The 17817-nt window shown below is 46.7% G+C and overlaps 5 protein-coding genes across 5 annotated transcripts; 3 read left to right on the forward strand and 2 right to left on the reverse strand.

The window, feature by feature from the left end:
* Positions 1-94: 94 nt before the first annotated feature.
* On the reverse strand, positions 95-7126 carry N7462_000630 (Type I Polyketide synthases (Type I PKS); the record flags this gene model as incomplete). Its single annotated transcript, XM_057072356.1, has 5 exons — positions 95-2152; positions 2208-2759; positions 2811-6440; positions 6503-6776; positions 6840-7126. The coding sequence occupies 5 exons, from the start codon at positions 7124-7126 to the stop codon at positions 95-97; spliced, it is 6801 nt and encodes a 2266-aa protein (XP_056938886.1).
* Positions 7127-9243: 2117 nt separating this feature from the next.
* On the forward strand, positions 9244-10792 carry N7462_000631 (questin oxidase family protein; the record flags this gene model as incomplete). Its single annotated transcript, XM_057072357.1, has 3 exons — positions 9244-9415; positions 9464-9772; positions 9828-10792. 3 exons carry the CDS (start codon positions 9244-9246, stop codon positions 10790-10792), a joined length of 1446 nt encoding a protein of 481 aa, XP_056938887.1.
* A 174-nt stretch (positions 10793-10966) lies between these two features.
* N7462_000632 (uncharacterized protein) lies at positions 10967-11983 on the reverse strand (the record flags this gene model as incomplete). Its single annotated transcript, XM_057072358.1, has 1 exon — positions 10967-11983. One exon carries the CDS (start codon positions 11981-11983, stop codon positions 10967-10969), a length of 1017 nt encoding a protein of 338 aa, XP_056938888.1.
* A 411-nt stretch (positions 11984-12394) lies between these two features.
* Positions 12395-14038, forward strand: N7462_000633 (cytochrome P450; the record flags this gene model as incomplete). Its single annotated transcript, XM_057072359.1, has 1 exon — positions 12395-14038. One exon carries the CDS (start codon positions 12395-12397, stop codon positions 14036-14038), a length of 1644 nt encoding a protein of 547 aa, XP_056938889.1.
* A 2277-nt stretch (positions 14039-16315) lies between these two features.
* Positions 16316-17647, forward strand: N7462_000634 (uncharacterized protein; the record flags this gene model as incomplete). The annotated part of the gene is made up of 1 exon (XM_057072360.1): positions 16316-17647. The coding sequence occupies one exon, from the start codon at positions 16316-16318 to the stop codon at positions 17645-17647; it is 1332 nt and encodes a 443-aa protein (XP_056938890.1).
* Positions 17648-17817: the final 170 nt, after the last annotated feature.

Genomic DNA, 17817 nt, shown 5'->3' on the forward strand with positions numbered 1-17817 from the left:
CGTCCATAGGAGTTTCGATACAAAGATATCGAATTTCAATTGCTATTCATCGTACCATTCTGTTTCAACAGTATGCAAAGAAAGTAGGCTCTATCTAATTCAAAAATCCAATCTCTCTCCAAATATGAATGTATTTTCTCGCGATTTCTTCACTCACCGGTCCCACAGTGGCCAACGTCTTCGAATGTTCAAGTGTACGCTTCACATCAAGAACCAATTCTCCACAGGACATCCTTAGGTAGTTACTATCCAAAAATTCTAGGAGCGTTGACGCCGGATTATTCCTTGAGGGTCCCGCTCTGACACGTTCCACCCATTCCTGGAATGGAATGAGATGCGGAATGCTTAACGCATCCGCGAGAATCTTGTTCATGTCGCGCCATGACTGACCCACGGGGTTTTCAATATGATAAATAGGATGTGGAACATTGTCAGCGAGCACAAGATCCGCTAATGAACCTGCGACATCGTTTACTGGGGTCCAGTATACTTTGCCTGGGACATCTGGTAATGCGTTCAATGTCTGCGAAGATTTGATCACAAATCCGAAATGCTCCATGGGATTCCAGTATCCGCTTGTCTTTGAGCCTGCAATCTGGCCTAGGCGAACAGCCATCGTGCGGAACCGGGTGGGAAATTTATGGAGCGTTGCATCAAGCATTCTTTCACAGCCCCATTTTGCCTCTCCGTAGCCATTTGGAAGGACAGCATCAATGTCCACTTCTCTCTCGGGCACAATGGTTTTGTCTTGATGGGTTTCAAGACCGTAATGGCCGACAACGCCAATGGAGGAAACCATTTGGAAGCTGAATTTGACAGTCTCAGGAAGTTGAGATGCGACATCAGATGCGAAGTCGATAAGATTTCGCATAACTTGAAATTGGGACTCGAAGCCTGATAGAGGGCGTTTTGCGCTCATAGGCCAAGCATTGTGGATGAGATGGGTGACCGAACTCACAAGCCCATCGTATTCGTCCTTGATCAAGCCGAACATGGGCTTTGAGGTGTCAGTTTGGAATACCAGAAGTTTTGGTTTGAGGAATTCGGGAAAACGGATTCCTTTTTCTCGCATGGCTTTCTGCTGTCTTATATAGGGATCTGCTTTGTTCTCGCGGTTGAGACAGACGATGGTCTTGACGTCTGGAAGGTGAGCCAGGTGGTAAACCAGGTGACCCCCAAGGCTTCCAGTCGCACCTGTTACAAGAACGACCTTTTCGTTGTTGTTGGGTATCAAGGAAGAAGGTGAAGAGCCAGGTGAGGAGAAAAGAGCCGTATATTTCTCCACATATTCATTGACAGCCTCTTTGCGGGCTATGAGAGATGCTCTGTCGATCATACATTTTGAATTATTTCTCTCTGCCGCGAAATCCTGGATTTGTATCTCTGGAAGCTGCATGGGCTTGGCTTCAGGCGACGACTGAGGTGTATCAATGAAATGATTCTCTCCAGTTAGTAGATCCTTCAGATCTGCCACAGTTGGACACTCTAAAAACAGTGACTCATGCTGTATGTCGAGCTCAAGTTCGTCGCGGAACCTGCTGACTATCACAAGTGACAACAGGGAGTCAACGCCAGAGTCTGCGAAGTTTGTGTCATCCGTTAATTCATCGACTGCGACTCCACTTTCCTCTGAAATGATGTTGAGAGCTTGCTGGAAACCAAATTTAGGTGTGGCAAAATACTCGTCCGGACCAGGTATAGTGATGGAGGTGCTAGTAGTGAGCGGAGTCACGGTTCCAATGTCGCTAGATCGAGGGGTGGAGAGAGCGGTAACGTTTGGGACAGTGCCTTCTATACCGGTCCTCAGATCACCAACTGTGGGATATTCGTTGAACAGGGCATCAAAGTCAACGTCCAGATCAAGCTCTTCCTTGAAGCGAGCAGAGATCGTGAGTCCAAGCAGAGAGTCGATGCCAACATCGGCAAACGCAGTGCCGTCAGTCAAGTCCGAAATAGCAATTCCACTCTCATCTGCTATAATAGCCAAGGCCTTTGAAAAATTGGATGATCCTGAAACCATAGGGGCTGGAGCCGGAAGTAATGTTTGATCAGGCACACCAGCGGAGGCCCTTGTAGTCGGCTTATTCTGAGATTTTTTCCCACTCTCAATGGAGAGGATCACCTTCAGAACACGACGAGGGACAGCTTGAATCTGAGAAAAGGTTAGTATTTAAGGAATTGAGTTGCAAATCTAGGCAGGATCTTACTGCAATCTGCCCAAAGAACGCGACCACCCGATCACCGTCTAAAATGACAACATCACCATGCCAAAGCTTGTCCTTGCCCTCTTCCATTCGCGTGTACGTTGAATATTTCTTGTCAAAGTCCATTGTCTCAAACATCTGGAATGAGCCCCAGCCATGATTCATGAAAACCTCCACATCCAAGTCTGTATTATCATTGCAGTTCATCGTAAACCCACAAGACTGTGTCAAAGAATCAATAATCGCGGGATGTGTGTGAAAGTGGCCATCACGTTTGACGCTTCCAAAGCTGAGATGGCTTGAGGCTTCGAGTGTTGCGCTATTTAGGACGATTTCGTCAATAGCCCGGTAGTCGTCATGGAATCGTGCAAGTGGCCTTATTGCACGATAGACCATTGGGCGGTTAAACCGAGCTGTGGTTTCCAAAGCGATCCCTTCGCGGAGTGCTTGTATTTTCTGCTTCACAGATGCTGCATTCTCTTGGAGACACTTCTGTAGAGACCGATCCTTGAAGCGGATCACACACCGGGCATGCTCTTGAAGCTTCTCCTTGCTCTATAATACGGTTAGTTTGTTGCATTGGAATGGGGCTTGATAGCTACATACATCAAACGACATGAATTTGACAGCAGCAGACTCAGTGGACCAGTCAATATCCGCGTTAACTTGAAGCAATTGCTTCGTCGCCTCAGCCCGTAAAATTAGAGCCTTGAAGATAGTCATGTCCGAGACATCCACTAGGAAATCATCTTGCGTATCCGCACGGTCCCGCTGAATAATATATGAACCTAAGCTCAGTGCGATATCCGCATAAACGGATGGAGTACAAAGTGGAATACCGTCGACCTCATGGCCCTGAACGAGAGGACTGAGATCCTTGCGTGCGATGTCGGCTTCCACAACAAGATGTCCCTTTTGTGAATCACCTGTCTCCTCAACCACACGATGGATAGTAGTACTCTGAAGCTTCTGTCCACTTCGAATAACCAACGGAGGATCACCCTTGCGTAATGACCAATCATTAACGTACTGTATCCAGTACTCTTTAAGGTCCCAACTATACGCGGGTAACGGGATAACCTTATGCGATGACTTGAAGTCGGTATGGTACTTCGCCCAGCAAATATCAGCACCGGCCTCATAGAGAATCTTCAAAGCAGAAGACAGCACGTTCCATATAGATCGAGCACGCTGGGACGATGAGACACATATCATTTGAGGCCCCAGAACGGCCTTCACCATACCTGAGATAGCGGGGTGAGGCCCGATCTCCAATGTGATCGAATGGGCTGCAAAAATACTATTATGATTCGCTACCAGAAGAGCTTCAAACATATTCACAGGTTCGCGAGTGTGACGGGAAAGATACTCAGGGCCAAAGCTGTGAGCATCATAAGCGATACTGCCGTCCAATGGACAGATAATGGGGATTTTCGCAGCCGCAAAAGTCACTCCAGCGGCCACTCTCTTGAGATCGTCAAGTATTGGTTCAACCTGGGAAGAGTGAAATGCGTAAGGAACCTTAAGTAAGGTCGATTTGAGCCCAGAATCCGAGAGTAGGGATTTCAAATCTGCGATGTCTTCATTCGATCCAGCCAAGACAGTCTCGGTAGGTGAATTGCGGCAGGCGATTTCATATTTTGTGGCCCCCAGGACCCTTGCAATATCATTCGTAGATCCCTTTACCACAAGCATGGCATGAGTATCCCGTGTACACTTTTGCTGAAGGAGATTAGCTCGTGCTCCGACCAGGTAGATAGTGTCTGCATCTGATAAGACACCGGCCATGTTCAACGCTGCGTATTCACCCAGACTGTGTCCGATGACGGCGGTCGGATGGATGTTCCATGATGCCCAGAGCTTGGTTAGCGCGAGCTGCATACAGACACTAGCTAGCTGTATGGCAGTCGGAGTGAAATCGCCAATGTCCGCCTGCTCTTGGGACCGGATTACAGGTAGAAAAGATGGATATCCTAGACTCTGTCCGACCTCGTCGAGATGAACGAGTTCGGTACGGAAAACAGAGAAGCTATCAAATAAGTCCTTGCCCATTCCAGGGTATTGGGCACCTTGGCCAGTAAAGGCAAAGATGAGCTTTGGGGCGGTTTTAGGCCGGGTCATTCCTGTCTGCTCTTGCAGAGCTACCATGACCTGCGCGCAAATATCTTTGACAGTTGTGCCAGCAAGCAGTACACGGTGCTGGTGGTGTATACGCCTTGCAGTGGTGGTGTATGACAGCTGGCCGAGTGAGATATCGGAGTTCTGATTGAGGAAGGCCCGCATAGATCTGAGATTACCTTGCAGAGAGACACCATTCTTAGCCGAAACCGCGATGAGATGCTGGGTTCGTGGATCAGCGATTCCAATAGGCTCAGGGATAAGTGGTGCGTCCTCCAACAACAAAGCCGAGTTTCCGCCCGCAGCACTGAAGTTATTGACAAAAACCCGTCGAGGGTGCCTTGAATCGGAATTTCTCTCCCATGGTGTTGCTTTAAGCGCAATTCTAACATTACGCTCATGTAGGTCCGTTGGAAATTTGTGATTGATTTTGGTCTTGATCCCGCAATGCGGAACAATTGTATTGTTCTGCATCATCAAGAGTACTTTGATGAGACTGGACACACCAGAGGCAGCCTCTCCATGCCCGATATTCGCCTTGGCAGATCCCAAGTAAAGTGTTTCTTCATGGGTTCGACCCTTCTGAACCTGACTCAGAGGCGGTGCAAAGGTATCCAAAACACTGGACATTTCGCCAGCATCCCCGGCTTGGGTGCCGGTGCCATGCATTTCGACATAGCTCACAGAATAAGGATCGATACCTCCCTGGTTGAGGATTTTACGGAATATTGCACGTTGGGCACCCACATGAGGTCTTGTAATTGACTCTGACTCCGCTGAATGGTTCGTATAGGCACCAAGAATCACACCTAGTATGGGATCGTTGTCGGCAATGGCATCATCCAGACGCTTGATAATGACGGTTCCAATGCCCTCGCCACGGCAATATCCATCTGCGCCGTCATCGAAAGTTTTACAATTCCCTGTGCGAGACAGGAAGTGCCCTCGGTCCAATCCAGCGGTGAAGTCGGGATTTGTGAGAACATTTGTCCCTCCCGTGATGGCGGTATCGACATCTCCTCTCCACAAAGAATTGCAGGCAAGATGAATACCGGCAAGGCTGGACGAACAGGCTGTGTCAATAGCATAGCTTGGTCCACTGAACTTGAAGCAGTAGTTTATACGACCAGGAATAAACGCACGATTGCCCCCGGGAATGAAATATGTATCGATGCTTTGAGCGCTGTTGGTTTCCATCCAGTCATTGCTCGTGACCCCATAAAACACACCGACACGATCGCGTCGAGTGGAAGGTGTGGCATCAGGGACGATGCCTGCTTGCTCGATTGCCTCATAGGCAGTCATTAAGGCAAGTCGTTGCGCGGGATCGATCTGCGGTGCCTCCCGAGGCGAGATATTGAAAAAGCGCGCATCAAAGCTGGCTGGGTCGTCCAACCAACAGCCGAATGGTGTTGCGCTTGTGTTTTTCTTTGTTCCTGTTGAATCAACATGGGTCTTGACGTCCCAATGCAGGGCTGGAGCCGGCTTGTGAACATCTAATCCCTGATAAAGAAGATCCCAGAATGCCTGGTTGTCTTTCGCGCCAGGGAAGCGCCCTGACATGCCAATAATCGCGAGTTTCGGCGTCTTGGAATTTTCGGACGACATATGACTTTTGGGATGAGCCTCTCGAGCCTGGGGATATACTCTAGGCATCAAACTCTGTAAGGAGGTCTGTTTTAGTGCGGAGTATATCAGTTGGTCAGCCGTGGTCCCAATGGGGACGATAGTGAAAGACGTAGGATCTACATCCCCGATCCAATTTTGCAGTTCATCCAAAATGATATTCCATTGGATGGGCTCCAGAAGAACTTGTCGAACTGCATTTTCCAAGAGAGTAGCAAAGTTACCTTTTTCCACGCTGCTTCCTGTACCCGTGAAAAGAGAGAATGATTGTTCTGGATTCTTGATGGCCAGACCATCAATAATCCGGTTGATATCAAACTGGGAATACAGATGGGATGCATGATATGGCCCGTGTATAGAAATACTCTTTTGCCTCAGGCCATTGAAACTTTCGGAGTCTATGAGTCGTGCGAGAGAATCGGGAGGTCCGCTGACAGTGATGCCGCTTGGGGCATATGCACTAATATAGGGCATGCTTGTGCGTGGTAATATCTTCATCAAAATTTCGTTAGCTAGTGGTATGAGAGTGCGGGGGGAGCAATGGGATTGCTTACGGTCTCTTCGGTGAATTTCTGAACAGATTTGGTGGATGAAGATCCAGGAACAATGATTGACCAGCTCTGGTTGTCGCCACTCCATGGCGCAACTCTTTTAGCCGCATTTATCACCGAAACTCCAGTTCTAAAGGCAGCGATGACGGCCTCAACGGCAAGCGGTATGAGTCCCACGGTGTTGTCACTGCAACTGACAGCCGCCGCAGCGAACGCTCCAGTACAAATTCCAAGGACACGTAGTTTTGAGGTGTTATAAGATTCCGTCTCCGCTTGACTTATGATTTAATTAGCATATCATAGGTACGTGTTTAAATAAAAAGTAGATCTTTTCACTTACCAAATAAAAGTTCCCAACTGATACATGCAGGTAACAGCCATGTCCAGCGGGATACATCTCCGTCCACAGCAGTCCCATGATACTAAATCATCCACACAGGTAAATCGATCAAGATCATCTCTGACCTGCGTTGGCAGCTTGTAAATTTCAGTCCGGATGGCATCATAAGATCTCGATGCAAACTCCTCGAGGATTACATTATCTCGTTTCCGCAGTAAATGTTTCAAGTGTGGTTGAACATCGAAAGTTTGATCTCCAAAAAGATACAAAGATAGTTGTTTTGACATGTTGAATTATGTCTTGAAAAATGATTGTCAAGTGTCAAATCGTGGTTAGGTTCTGTATATATCTTGGAAATATTAAAATACGCCGGGATGTTGTATTCCCTGTCTTTCACATATTGTTGCACTAGGCTTCCAAACTTTGGGAAAATATGGATTAGATTAGGTCAAGTAACTAGCGTATAAAAGCCCAATTTCCTTCATTGCCTCGGAAGCAATCGTTTTACTGTTTGTACGAGTTCTATCCCGAGTAAGACATCGGTATCAGCAGAGGTTGCTTTCGGGGCTGGGGCCTTGACAGGGATTATTTTGTAACCCGAGCCTATTCAAGACCGACAAAACTGCTGGCAGCGAAGGTAGGAACATATGTGATAGCCGATTGGCTCGGGGTACACTAGGCTCCTCCAGGAGGTTGCCTCGGAAGTATCCACGCAAATCTTACTTGCAGGCGTCCCATCATGTTTCAAATGCCAGCAATGGAATGGCAACTATATACATAAATCACCGGTGATATCTTTGGAGATTTCATTGGTGGGCCAATACGAGTGAAGTTGACGCTGACCTTGCTTTGCTCGTGCTGAAACTTGAGGTCCCTCTACACTCTAAATGGTTACTCTGGATGAAGTATTTCATTTGAACCAGAGAAATTATTGCGCGGAAGATAGTGATCTGATATTCCCATCTATTGGGCTAGTCTTACTCAAACTAAATTGTGCAATTGGCACTGGCTGGCAAATTGAGTAGCTTGTTCTCAAAGAAATGTTCAGCGCAAGCAGGGTTCATATATAGATTTTTCAGTAAACACAGCAGGACGCACAAGAATCTAGGACCTGGGGAAAATTCAAGATCTGAGGTGCATATAATTTAAATCCTCAAAAGAATTCAAAAAGCATTTTTTATAGAATTATCCCAGCACCTATGTTTCTTTAATATGATGCCTCATTAGGAGGATTGTCAGCCAGTAGGCAAAATAACCATTATGCCAATCGAGGATGGCTGATTTATGATGGCCTACCTGATATAGTTGGATAGTTCAATGCGATGGTTCTTGAAGGGTAAGAAATCACTGCTGCTGTTATTCCCAGATACTAAAAAAATTAGGGAGCTTTCTTATTATTCTACGGCTAGACTAAGACTTGATTAATTCATGTAGATTAAACGCTAGAACAATATTTATCACCCTAGATAGCAAAGAGGATGTATTGCCTAGTTACATCTATTAAGTGATATCTTTAATGGAGAAATTCTTCTACTGATCTCATTTTACCATATCAAGCAAAGTTCTAAATCTGCGTATGTGTCCGCCCATCACCCATACATTCCTCTAGTCATCTTAATTTAGTAGGTGGCCATGGGCCTGCCATAGTATCGGGCTGAAACTTCAGGTGGAAAACTTAATTGTAAATCATGATCAATAATTCCCGAGGAAAGCAATCAATCCATCTTGTCTTGAACCTTCAATAGGCGGAGACCCCTTGACAAGATGCGCAAAGCTCGCTCAACCTCAAGCCTGGAGCATTTTGCCCCCCGTATTACGGACCTTACCCCGGGACAGCTTGCCAAAAGATAGCTATTCTCAATAAGTGGACATAGTTACTCCCAATGTTACTGAAGAGTGGGATCTGAGCCAACCGTAGAGACTTGAGTGGGCTGACAGTGTATCGATACGAGATATCGTATCTAGTTGGGATCAGTTCGGGATTCCGGAGTTGAAACTTTGAGTAATTTCCCATATTTTATGCAAATACGTGCAAAAGCGGATGATATTAATTTACAGAAATATAGACCGGAAAGCTCATTGCATGACTCTGCCCCTGTGTCATTGGGTGTTGATCGGGCTTCCCAGACGGCCGTCGGGTTCCTTTCGGATCCCGAACAAATCCCGAGAATCTGCAAGATAAACACGGAAAAAGAAAGTAACTACATTATGTTTTTGTATCCCCGGGTAATGATCGTCGAGGCATTTTGGAAGACCGGATTTAGGAGTTAAAACGATACGAGACCCGACGAGTTTAGACAGAGCTGACAGCTGCTGTTCTCTTAGTCAAAAGCGATTGCTTCGGATATCTTTGCTTGGTGCTATTGACAACGTAACTTGGTGATATCCACTAACTACACTCAAAATGAATGTGAAAAGTCCCCATACCGATACTAGGACCGTCCAGTTGACGGCTGATGGTACCTCAGGATACACTCACGCTGCGGGCTTGACTAAAGAAAGCGCAGCCAAAGCATCTGAACTTCTTACAATTAATCATACATTGTACCATACACGCTTCAATGCAGGATTTCATAGTATGCAATCACACGAAGATATTCAAAAACACTGTTAACATTGTTCAGATCACATCGTCCATCACCTTCTCGGTCTCTGGGCACTGGGAGCCAGACCCGAGGAGATACAAGATATGTGGGAATACAACACTATATATCAAGCTCCCTTCGAAAATGCAGAGCGCCTGGTCTCAGAGACACCTGACTTGAAGGACCCAGAAGTTTTCGCCAAGTGCCTTGGGAGCGACGACTATTACTCAGACTTTATGCGATTCTTTGAAGGAGAAATTGATGCAAAGGGCGTGCCCGCAGTAATGCGAGAGTACCTATTGAACGGTGATTCACGCGCAGAAGATATTTTTTGTCGGATGTATACAGGTAATCTACCATAAAGAGCGATATGAGTGCAAATTGATTCATTGACATCATCCAGATCTCGTTCATCCCATAATTCACCTCGGATGCGCGCTTGAATTTAATCAACCCAGTCTCATTGCAGAAGCACTCGCAGCGGCCTGTGTCCACGACAATTGGCCCAAAAAATTTCTCCTCCCGGCGGAGGAATATAACAAATCAAACAAAGATGTTTCTCCTAAACGTCTTTTAGAAATCCTGGATGATCTCCGAAACGATCCCGAGATCTCCACCGCGGTAAAGCCTACCGACCCCTTCAACAAAATTCGAGATGGATTACTTGCACGTGTAACTGGTGAACAACTCGCACCGTATCTCAGTCAGTTCCAAGTAGAGCCTACCACCGAGGACTTGCAAATGAAATTGCGCGACATGATGCACACCTGCGCATACATGATGGGGGCTGCGCAACAGCCTGGAAAACGAGAAACACTAGATTTTGTTGTTCTACATAGCGTTACCCTTTCGGTGTTCTATCCCGCTATTCTTGCATTGGATTGGTTGACCAATGAAGAAAAGGCCCGATTACTTGAAGCCAAAGCGAGATGCGATGCGGTGATGTATGCTGGCGTGGGATGCCCCGAATTCTATCCCGAGCGGGTGAAAGATTATGTCCCAAGCCACCCGGAACAGGAGTGGCCAGAACTCTTCCATCGTGCCAATATTTACCGAGACGAAGGACATGTGGCCAAGGTTATGCGTGCTTTGTACAGCTTGGATCAACTGGGCGATCCGGCGGATGGTTTTCCTCTCGCAAAGGCTGACTTCTTCAAGATTGCCCATATGGCGGTAGACTCTACCGAGGAGGTTTTCCAACCCGGTGGTCATAATATGCCGGAAGCTGTTCGAGATGGAATTTTGGAGAATGTGGGCAAAGGAGGCGATATGGTTGTGAATAACATGACCCGGTGGGTATTTTATGGTGGACTGGAAAAAGCTTGGCAGTTCGTTGCCGATTCAAAGGTGGCTAACGGCCATGAATAGCTTCTTTTCTCTGCCTATAAATGAGAGCGCGATTGAGTATTTATCTGTAACTTCATTTAATTCTGATTTGATGAAATCAAGCATTTATTATCATGTCTTCCGTAATTTGGAATAGGTTCAAAACATCAACATCCTGGTATATGATTGAAGGTCCAAAGGAATAGCCGTATTTAACTACTTCCTTCTAGCCAAAACAAGATAACAAGGCCACTGAACTCTCACCATTCCTTGGGGACATTCCATATCGAATACCTGTTCCCACTCATTATATGCCTTTCTTGTTTCCTCCTCTGTCATCGTACTATTGGCCGGCCGGATGGTATTGAAGAAGTTAGGAAACCACTCCTTGGGTGCGTCAAACGCCCATCCATCCGCCTCGGGGTTTTCATCGGTTGTGTACCGGACAATCTCATCTCGTGCAGTCACCCGAGAAATACCGCCTACATCTTTACCCGGGGCAGCGAATCTTTGGTATAGATATTTGTACGGGATATCGCCGGGTCCAGCATTGATGTATACGCGTTTGGGTTCCTCAAAGAGCTCCGAAGGCAAGGGAAGAGAATCCAAACATCCGCCTCCCGTCATTCGGCGCTCAATGACTTTTGCAAGCCGAGCACGGTTTGCATCATCTCCTGATTCTAGAGCTTTCAGGACCAGATTATCGAAGGTCTTTCCGAAGGATTCATGGAAGCTTTGTGAGCAACCTGGGAAACCTGGATTCCAATAACTGTACACCGCAAGAGTTCCACCAGGACGAAGGATCTTCGCAGCTGATTCAACGAGTCCATCGGGGTCCATGAAGTGCGCAGCTGTTGCGACAATAACGGCATCTGCTGTGGATTCACCCGTATGTTTATAGGTCTCTTCTCCAGTTGATTGGGAATATTCCAGCTGGGGACTTAGTCCATGTTCCTTCGCATAATTTGAAAGAAATGCGCGAGCTTGTTCTTCATTCCATGGGCTGGGATCGGAATTGTGAATGATCTTGAAATCAGCCATGAAATTTGTCGCGGCGATGCCAGATCCAGCACCGATGTCGACGAGACGCTCCCATCCTGCGGATGACTGGCGACGATGATAGTCATAGATAATTTCAGTAAGCGAAGGGGGATACGCCGGTCGGCCTTGCTGGTACTTTTTCCAATCGGTAGTGGCGTAGGTTGTGCCCGTTTTGGAGTCTGCGGTCGCCATTCCTGCTGCACGAAAACAAAATTTAAACAGTACAATTTTGTCTTTTGAATTACGATACTGAGCGAATATTAAGCTAGCGATTCTGTATAGAAACCTTTATAAGATCAGATCTGTTAATTAGGGCTCTAATTAGAAGGATTGACAAGATATAGATTCGTATAGATTCGGGATCCGAAAGCTCCACGACGACGCTCGGGAATCAAAAGTTACACCCGTTTGGCTGGATGTTTTGAGAGCGCAACCACAAATGCAAGGAGTAATGAATAAGCTACGGCGTCGGTCATCAGGCTAAGTTTAACTCCGAAGAGGTTTAATCTTGCAGAAATAGAATGACATATCATACCATGCGTACCTTAATGTGCAAATGATCAATACCTTTACTACCCAAGCCCAACTCGAAGTTGTTACAAAATGGACGCAGCACTTGTCCTCTGTGGAAACCATCAATTTCTCTCCTTGGCACTTTTGCTCGCTGCCACAACGATAATTATAAGATTAATTCGCCGGGACCGTAGACTCGACTCCATCCCCGGTCCCAAAGGCTACCCTTTTATAGGGATTGGCTATCAACTTCCACCTAAAGCGCCGGCCGTCTTTCGGAAATGGGCGCTGGAGTACGGCGATATTTTCAAAATTCGTGTTGGATGGTATAACTGGGTTGTGATAAACACACCAGAAGCCGTTCGTGAGATCCTAGAAAAGCAGGCACTTCACACATCGTCGAAGGCTCCTTCACCTCTGGGACATGATATCGTCACGGGCGGAAATCGCATGCCGACTATGCCGTACGGGGCCCAGTGGCGGGCTCTCCGAACAGCCGTACGCCAAATGACCACTGTGCCTATGACGGCAAGCTTTGTTCCGAGTCAAGAGTTTGAAGCCAAACAGTTAATCTTTGACCTGGGGACAGATAACAAAAGCCAACGGAATTTCTATCAACATATTCGACGATATGCATTGAGCATTATCATGACGCATACCTTCGGAACCAGAGTAAAAAGTCTAGATCATCCAGCTGCACAGAACTCGATTAGAACCCAGGCAATACTACGAAGGACTTCGAGGCCGGGTGCTTTCCTGGTTGACGAACTGCCTCCATTGGCTCAATTACCCAAGTGGCTGCAACCCGGCCGAAAGGAGGCGATGGTTGCAGCAAAGCAAATTATGGACATTAAAATGATATTATGGAAACAACTAGCAGAGCAGGTCTCATCTGGGAAGGCCCCACACTGCTATGCCAAAGAGATCTATGAGAAAAAAGAATCATGGTATGCGCAGGGACTGACCGAAGAACATTTGATCTGGCTCACAACAGGTCTCGTTGAGGCTGGATTTGAGACAACAGCTGCCACATTAAACAGTCTCGTGCTTCAGCTTGCTGCCAACAAAACTATTCAAGATAAAGTCCACGAGGAACTGATGGATATAGTGGGGCCAGATCGTTTACCCAGATTCGAAGATATCTGCAATCTCCGATATGTTCGCGCTTGTGTCAAAGAAATGCTACGAATGAATCCGATTATAGCCCCTGGAATTCGTCACTACGCAGACGAAGATGTCGTATACAAAGGCCATATCATTCCTAAAGGGACAGTCTTGGTTGCCAATACCGCTTTTCTGCATTATGATCCCTCGCGATTTGACAGAGCTTTTGAATTCAAGCCGGAGCGCTACTTAGATCATAAACTATATAGTGCTGAATATGCTGCTATGGGCGATCCCACCAAGCGCGACCATTTCACCTTCAGTACAGGGAGAAGAATGTGTCCGGGTGCAAGACTTGCAGAGAATTCCTTGGATATCGCGCTGGCCGCTATTTTATGGGCGTACGAGATTCGACCCCCGCTTGTGAATGGGGTGGAGATGGACATTGATTTGAGTGACAATGCGTACACAGACGCAGGATTTACCATACCCAAGCCATTCTCGGCACGCTTTGTGCCCAGAACTGAAGACCGGCTCAGGATATTAAAAGAGCAGTGGGGAATTGCACAGAACGAAGGTTACGAATTACGAGGGATACCTGTGGATGTGGACGGGATGATGCAGTTATAAATAAGCAAAGTTGCACAATACGAATTCTTTTCCGACACATGTATTTCTCAATCGGACAATCAGCGGCCACTTGAAAATATGAACATTCTTATGCTATTAAATTCACTCCTGACACATCGTCTATACTCTGTTCGAGGTTCCTCGTCCTCTCTAGCCCTGAGGCGAAATTACCAATACATAATCATGATGTTCTGAAAGCTAGAAAGACTAGTAGAAAGTGATTGATCGACTTACCCAAAAATTTCTATAATGGACGTAGTATATTGAGTGTATTATGTCACCTGTGAAAATAAGATGTTGAACGTAAATGCGAACCATAACTGAAAGGTGGGTTGGATGGTTGATCTCGAGACGAAGATCTGGGAGAGCATGGAAAGAAGCAAATGTTTCTCGATGATTAGGTATTTATTTTTTTTAAAAATAGATTATGGCTAGGAAAATCAAGAAGGAAATTTTAAGCAAACAGCAAAGCCATCATAAACGAATGGCGGCTGCGGATGACCGGAGATAATACAGATGCTATGTTCTTTGTACCTACAAGTCCTGCATCATGGTAATTTCAAAAGATCAATTATTATTTCAGGTACTCCTGGGAACATGATGAGACCATATTTCGTTGGAGACTCGGACAGAAATAGGAGGAAGCTCGGGTGAGTTCTCCTGTCTCGTTCTGCAGGGGTTTTCCACTCATACCTTTTACCCACCTAACAAACTCTGGGGTGGTGGGAGGAGGGTTCGGCAGAAGGCGTGTTGATTGTGGCAAAGATTCAATTTAAAAAAGTGCGGTAAGACCAATTGAGGGAGTATGTTTGCTAACGTGAGGTTTCTTCCAGATCCTCACTGACCTTTTCCTGGAGCTTCTTTGTTTTTACCGCGACTTGGGTCTCCGGGGTCACTAACCCAAGAGAACCCTCGGCTAAGATCCACACTTCCCAGTGAGTTTATGGTCGGGCCATGAGCATTGAGTAAGGATAAGGAGAGGAAGCTTCGAGATCAATTGATGTTTGAAGATTTGAAGAGAGACATGGCAAGTGAATGAGAAGAGGCTTCGGCTGTGATTGAACAAGGAAGGCGCTCCTTCCTGTATGTGAGTTCCAGACTTTTACTCTGAGTTGACATCACAGTTAACGATGTGATCATCAGATTTTATTTCTTGCATTCAATTATCAATCATCATCATGCAGGAGACTCGCAAGTTCTATCTAGCGTCGATGTGGGGTCTGGAAGACATTGGAGTAAGTCTCACATTTTATGGCCTGTGCCTTTGGAACGTGTGTCTAACGCGTATACCATCTAGGCGCGAGAGTTCCAAGAGCAAACTGAGTAGGAGAAGACCTTTGGCTGGGAACTTTCCACGTTGCTGTCTAACAAGAAACAGTAAGATAGTTCCTGACGCTCAGACTCGGTATGTGATACCAGACAGTGTAAGTGGAGCTCTTCAATTACAACCTTAGCACGCCTCAGGCTCATACATGTTGGAAGATGTTTATCTTTGAGGGCCCTCTAAGTGAAATGGACACCGAAAATATTGTCTCTTGCATGAAAGACTTTATGCAGAGGCATCAGTATCCTGATCTCTTGGACGTAAGTCAGCAGCGCTACCTCCGCATTTGGAGGCCCTAAGATGTGTTCATTGACTTCATAAGGAGCCTCGCCTACGTTCTCTCACGACAAATGACATCGAAGATACCATTCGCTCTGTGCCTCAATGGAAAGAAAAAAATGTGCCATCTCTTCTAGACGTGGACACTCATGATACAATAAACATCCAAAGCGGCGTTGTTATGGAACAGAATATCAAGCTGTGGTCGCCAGCTAAAGGTGATCTTGGCTACTTTAAGCATGATAGCTTTCAGCTGCTACCCCAGATAGCCAAGGCTACAAATACTCGGATTAGGCTTGAAAAGTTGGGTTCTACTTTAAGCTATATCAAAATTTCTGGTCAGAACTCTGAGGATGCCGAAAATGCACTGGAGAGGCTGCGGGTATTAGAAAGTCCGATGGTAAGCCTCATTAAATAAAATAGAAGATCTTTTTTTTTCTATTCCCTCTAACCAGTTGAAGTACCTTGTGGAAAACACACATCATAAATTCTCTCTCATCATTCTTGAAGATAATGGCCTCCGCTTTTCCATCGTCAAATATGCGAGCACGAGCCCGATTGCTCTCGGTCGTCTACTCTTTGAGCCGGAATCCCCTTCTTTGAAAGAGATTTCTCGTTGCCTTGTTCCCGTCTGCCATCGAGTCGAGAGAAATTATCCAATTGGGCCATCAAAGATGCTTGAACGCCACACGCTGATTGATTTGGGTGATGTGGATGAGCAAACTAGAGATATTTTCAGACTACTGCAGCCAGCTCTCGTTCCCGCGAGGAGTTTCCCGGGGGTCTTGAGCCTCGAGGTCCAGCTAGGCCTGATCACCATGTCGCCCACCTCAATTGCTGAGAATCACAATGTATTAACCTTGTCGGAACTAGAGCGGATAGTTGCTCCTCAGAGTGGCCTCGATGGTACTATTTCGGCTTTTCATAAAAGACTCACCACGTCTCCCCGTGACGTAGATCACCTAGTCGATATTGAGAAAAATGGCTGTCGACTCTTTGAAAGATATCCGGGAGTTCTCAGCACCCAATACGAGTTTCATTGCGCGACGAAGTCCGGAGACCTCGTGATTGTCAGCATTGATGATCATGGCGCAACCAAGATCAACAGGCCGCCAAAAGTGCTGGGATCTGTTCACATGAGTTTTCCAACCCATTTTTGGGATGCCGCCGTCATCTTGCAGGGCCACATGGAGCAATTCAAGAGTGTGGACCTTGAAATTGCCCGTGCAGCGCAACATATCATCGATAATCTGTTCATCGACCATCTGCGGGTGCAGGGCAATCGGACTCGAGTAAAGCTTCAGACTCGTTGTGATGGCTATCTAACCATCAATAAGGTGTGGTCGAAACAAGTAACTCGGTATCGATGCCTGGAGAGTACGGACGATGGCTCATGGACAACCGGACTGTGCCTTCAGGTGACTGAGTGGCAGGACTTGTTTATTTCTCCGCGTCTGGTGGAGAGTGACGTGGTGGAGGCGGAATGCACCTCTCTGGGTGAAATGGTTCAGGCCCATCGGCAATGGTGGGAGGCCTCACTGGTCAGCCCCGGGATCGATGCCGTGTTGGAAGAGAATGCCAACTTGAGCCCCGGGGAGTACACCACCAAGTGGAAAGCAAATGACCTCATGGGAACAAGTCCAGCCTCTGTTTCCATCGAGCAGTCGCCCTCCTCTATCGCAATCGCTATCGGGTCTGCTGGACTAGGAGCTCTGATCCGTCTCGCTGCGATCGTTGTTGAGAATATTGACACAGTCGGATACCACAACGCGGGTCCTTTGCTGGACTTGGCAAGAACCGCAAGCTCCGAGCTCAGCTCCGTGGAGTCCACTCCGCTGGCTGCGTCTCGGCCTGCTTCTGGCGCCTCGAGACGGGGCTCAAAGCCCAGGACGCCCCGTGACGGGGACGGATCACGGTTTGCAAATGTTGTTGCTAGCAAAGGGGTCCGGGGGTTGGTCAGAAGGATTCTAAATTCTGGTGAAAAAGAAATGGTTGGAGGCGTGTAGACGTCAAAAAGAAAATGGAGAACTGAGGCGAAGCAAAGAGCAATTAGTTTGAATGGTTGGTGATTTGAGAAGTGTTGCCAAAGAAGAACAAGAAAGAGACAATGAAGGAGATTTGTTGACAGGATTTGACACTTCTGTTGCAATAAAAACGTGAATATGTGTCTGCACAA

Source organism: Penicillium macrosclerotiorum, assembly GCF_028827735.1.
Source record: "Penicillium macrosclerotiorum strain IBT 26536 chromosome Unknown utg000001l_segment0_segment0, whole genome shotgun sequence".
Lineage (NCBI taxonomy): Eukaryota > Fungi > Ascomycota > Eurotiomycetes > Eurotiales > Aspergillaceae > Penicillium > Penicillium macrosclerotiorum.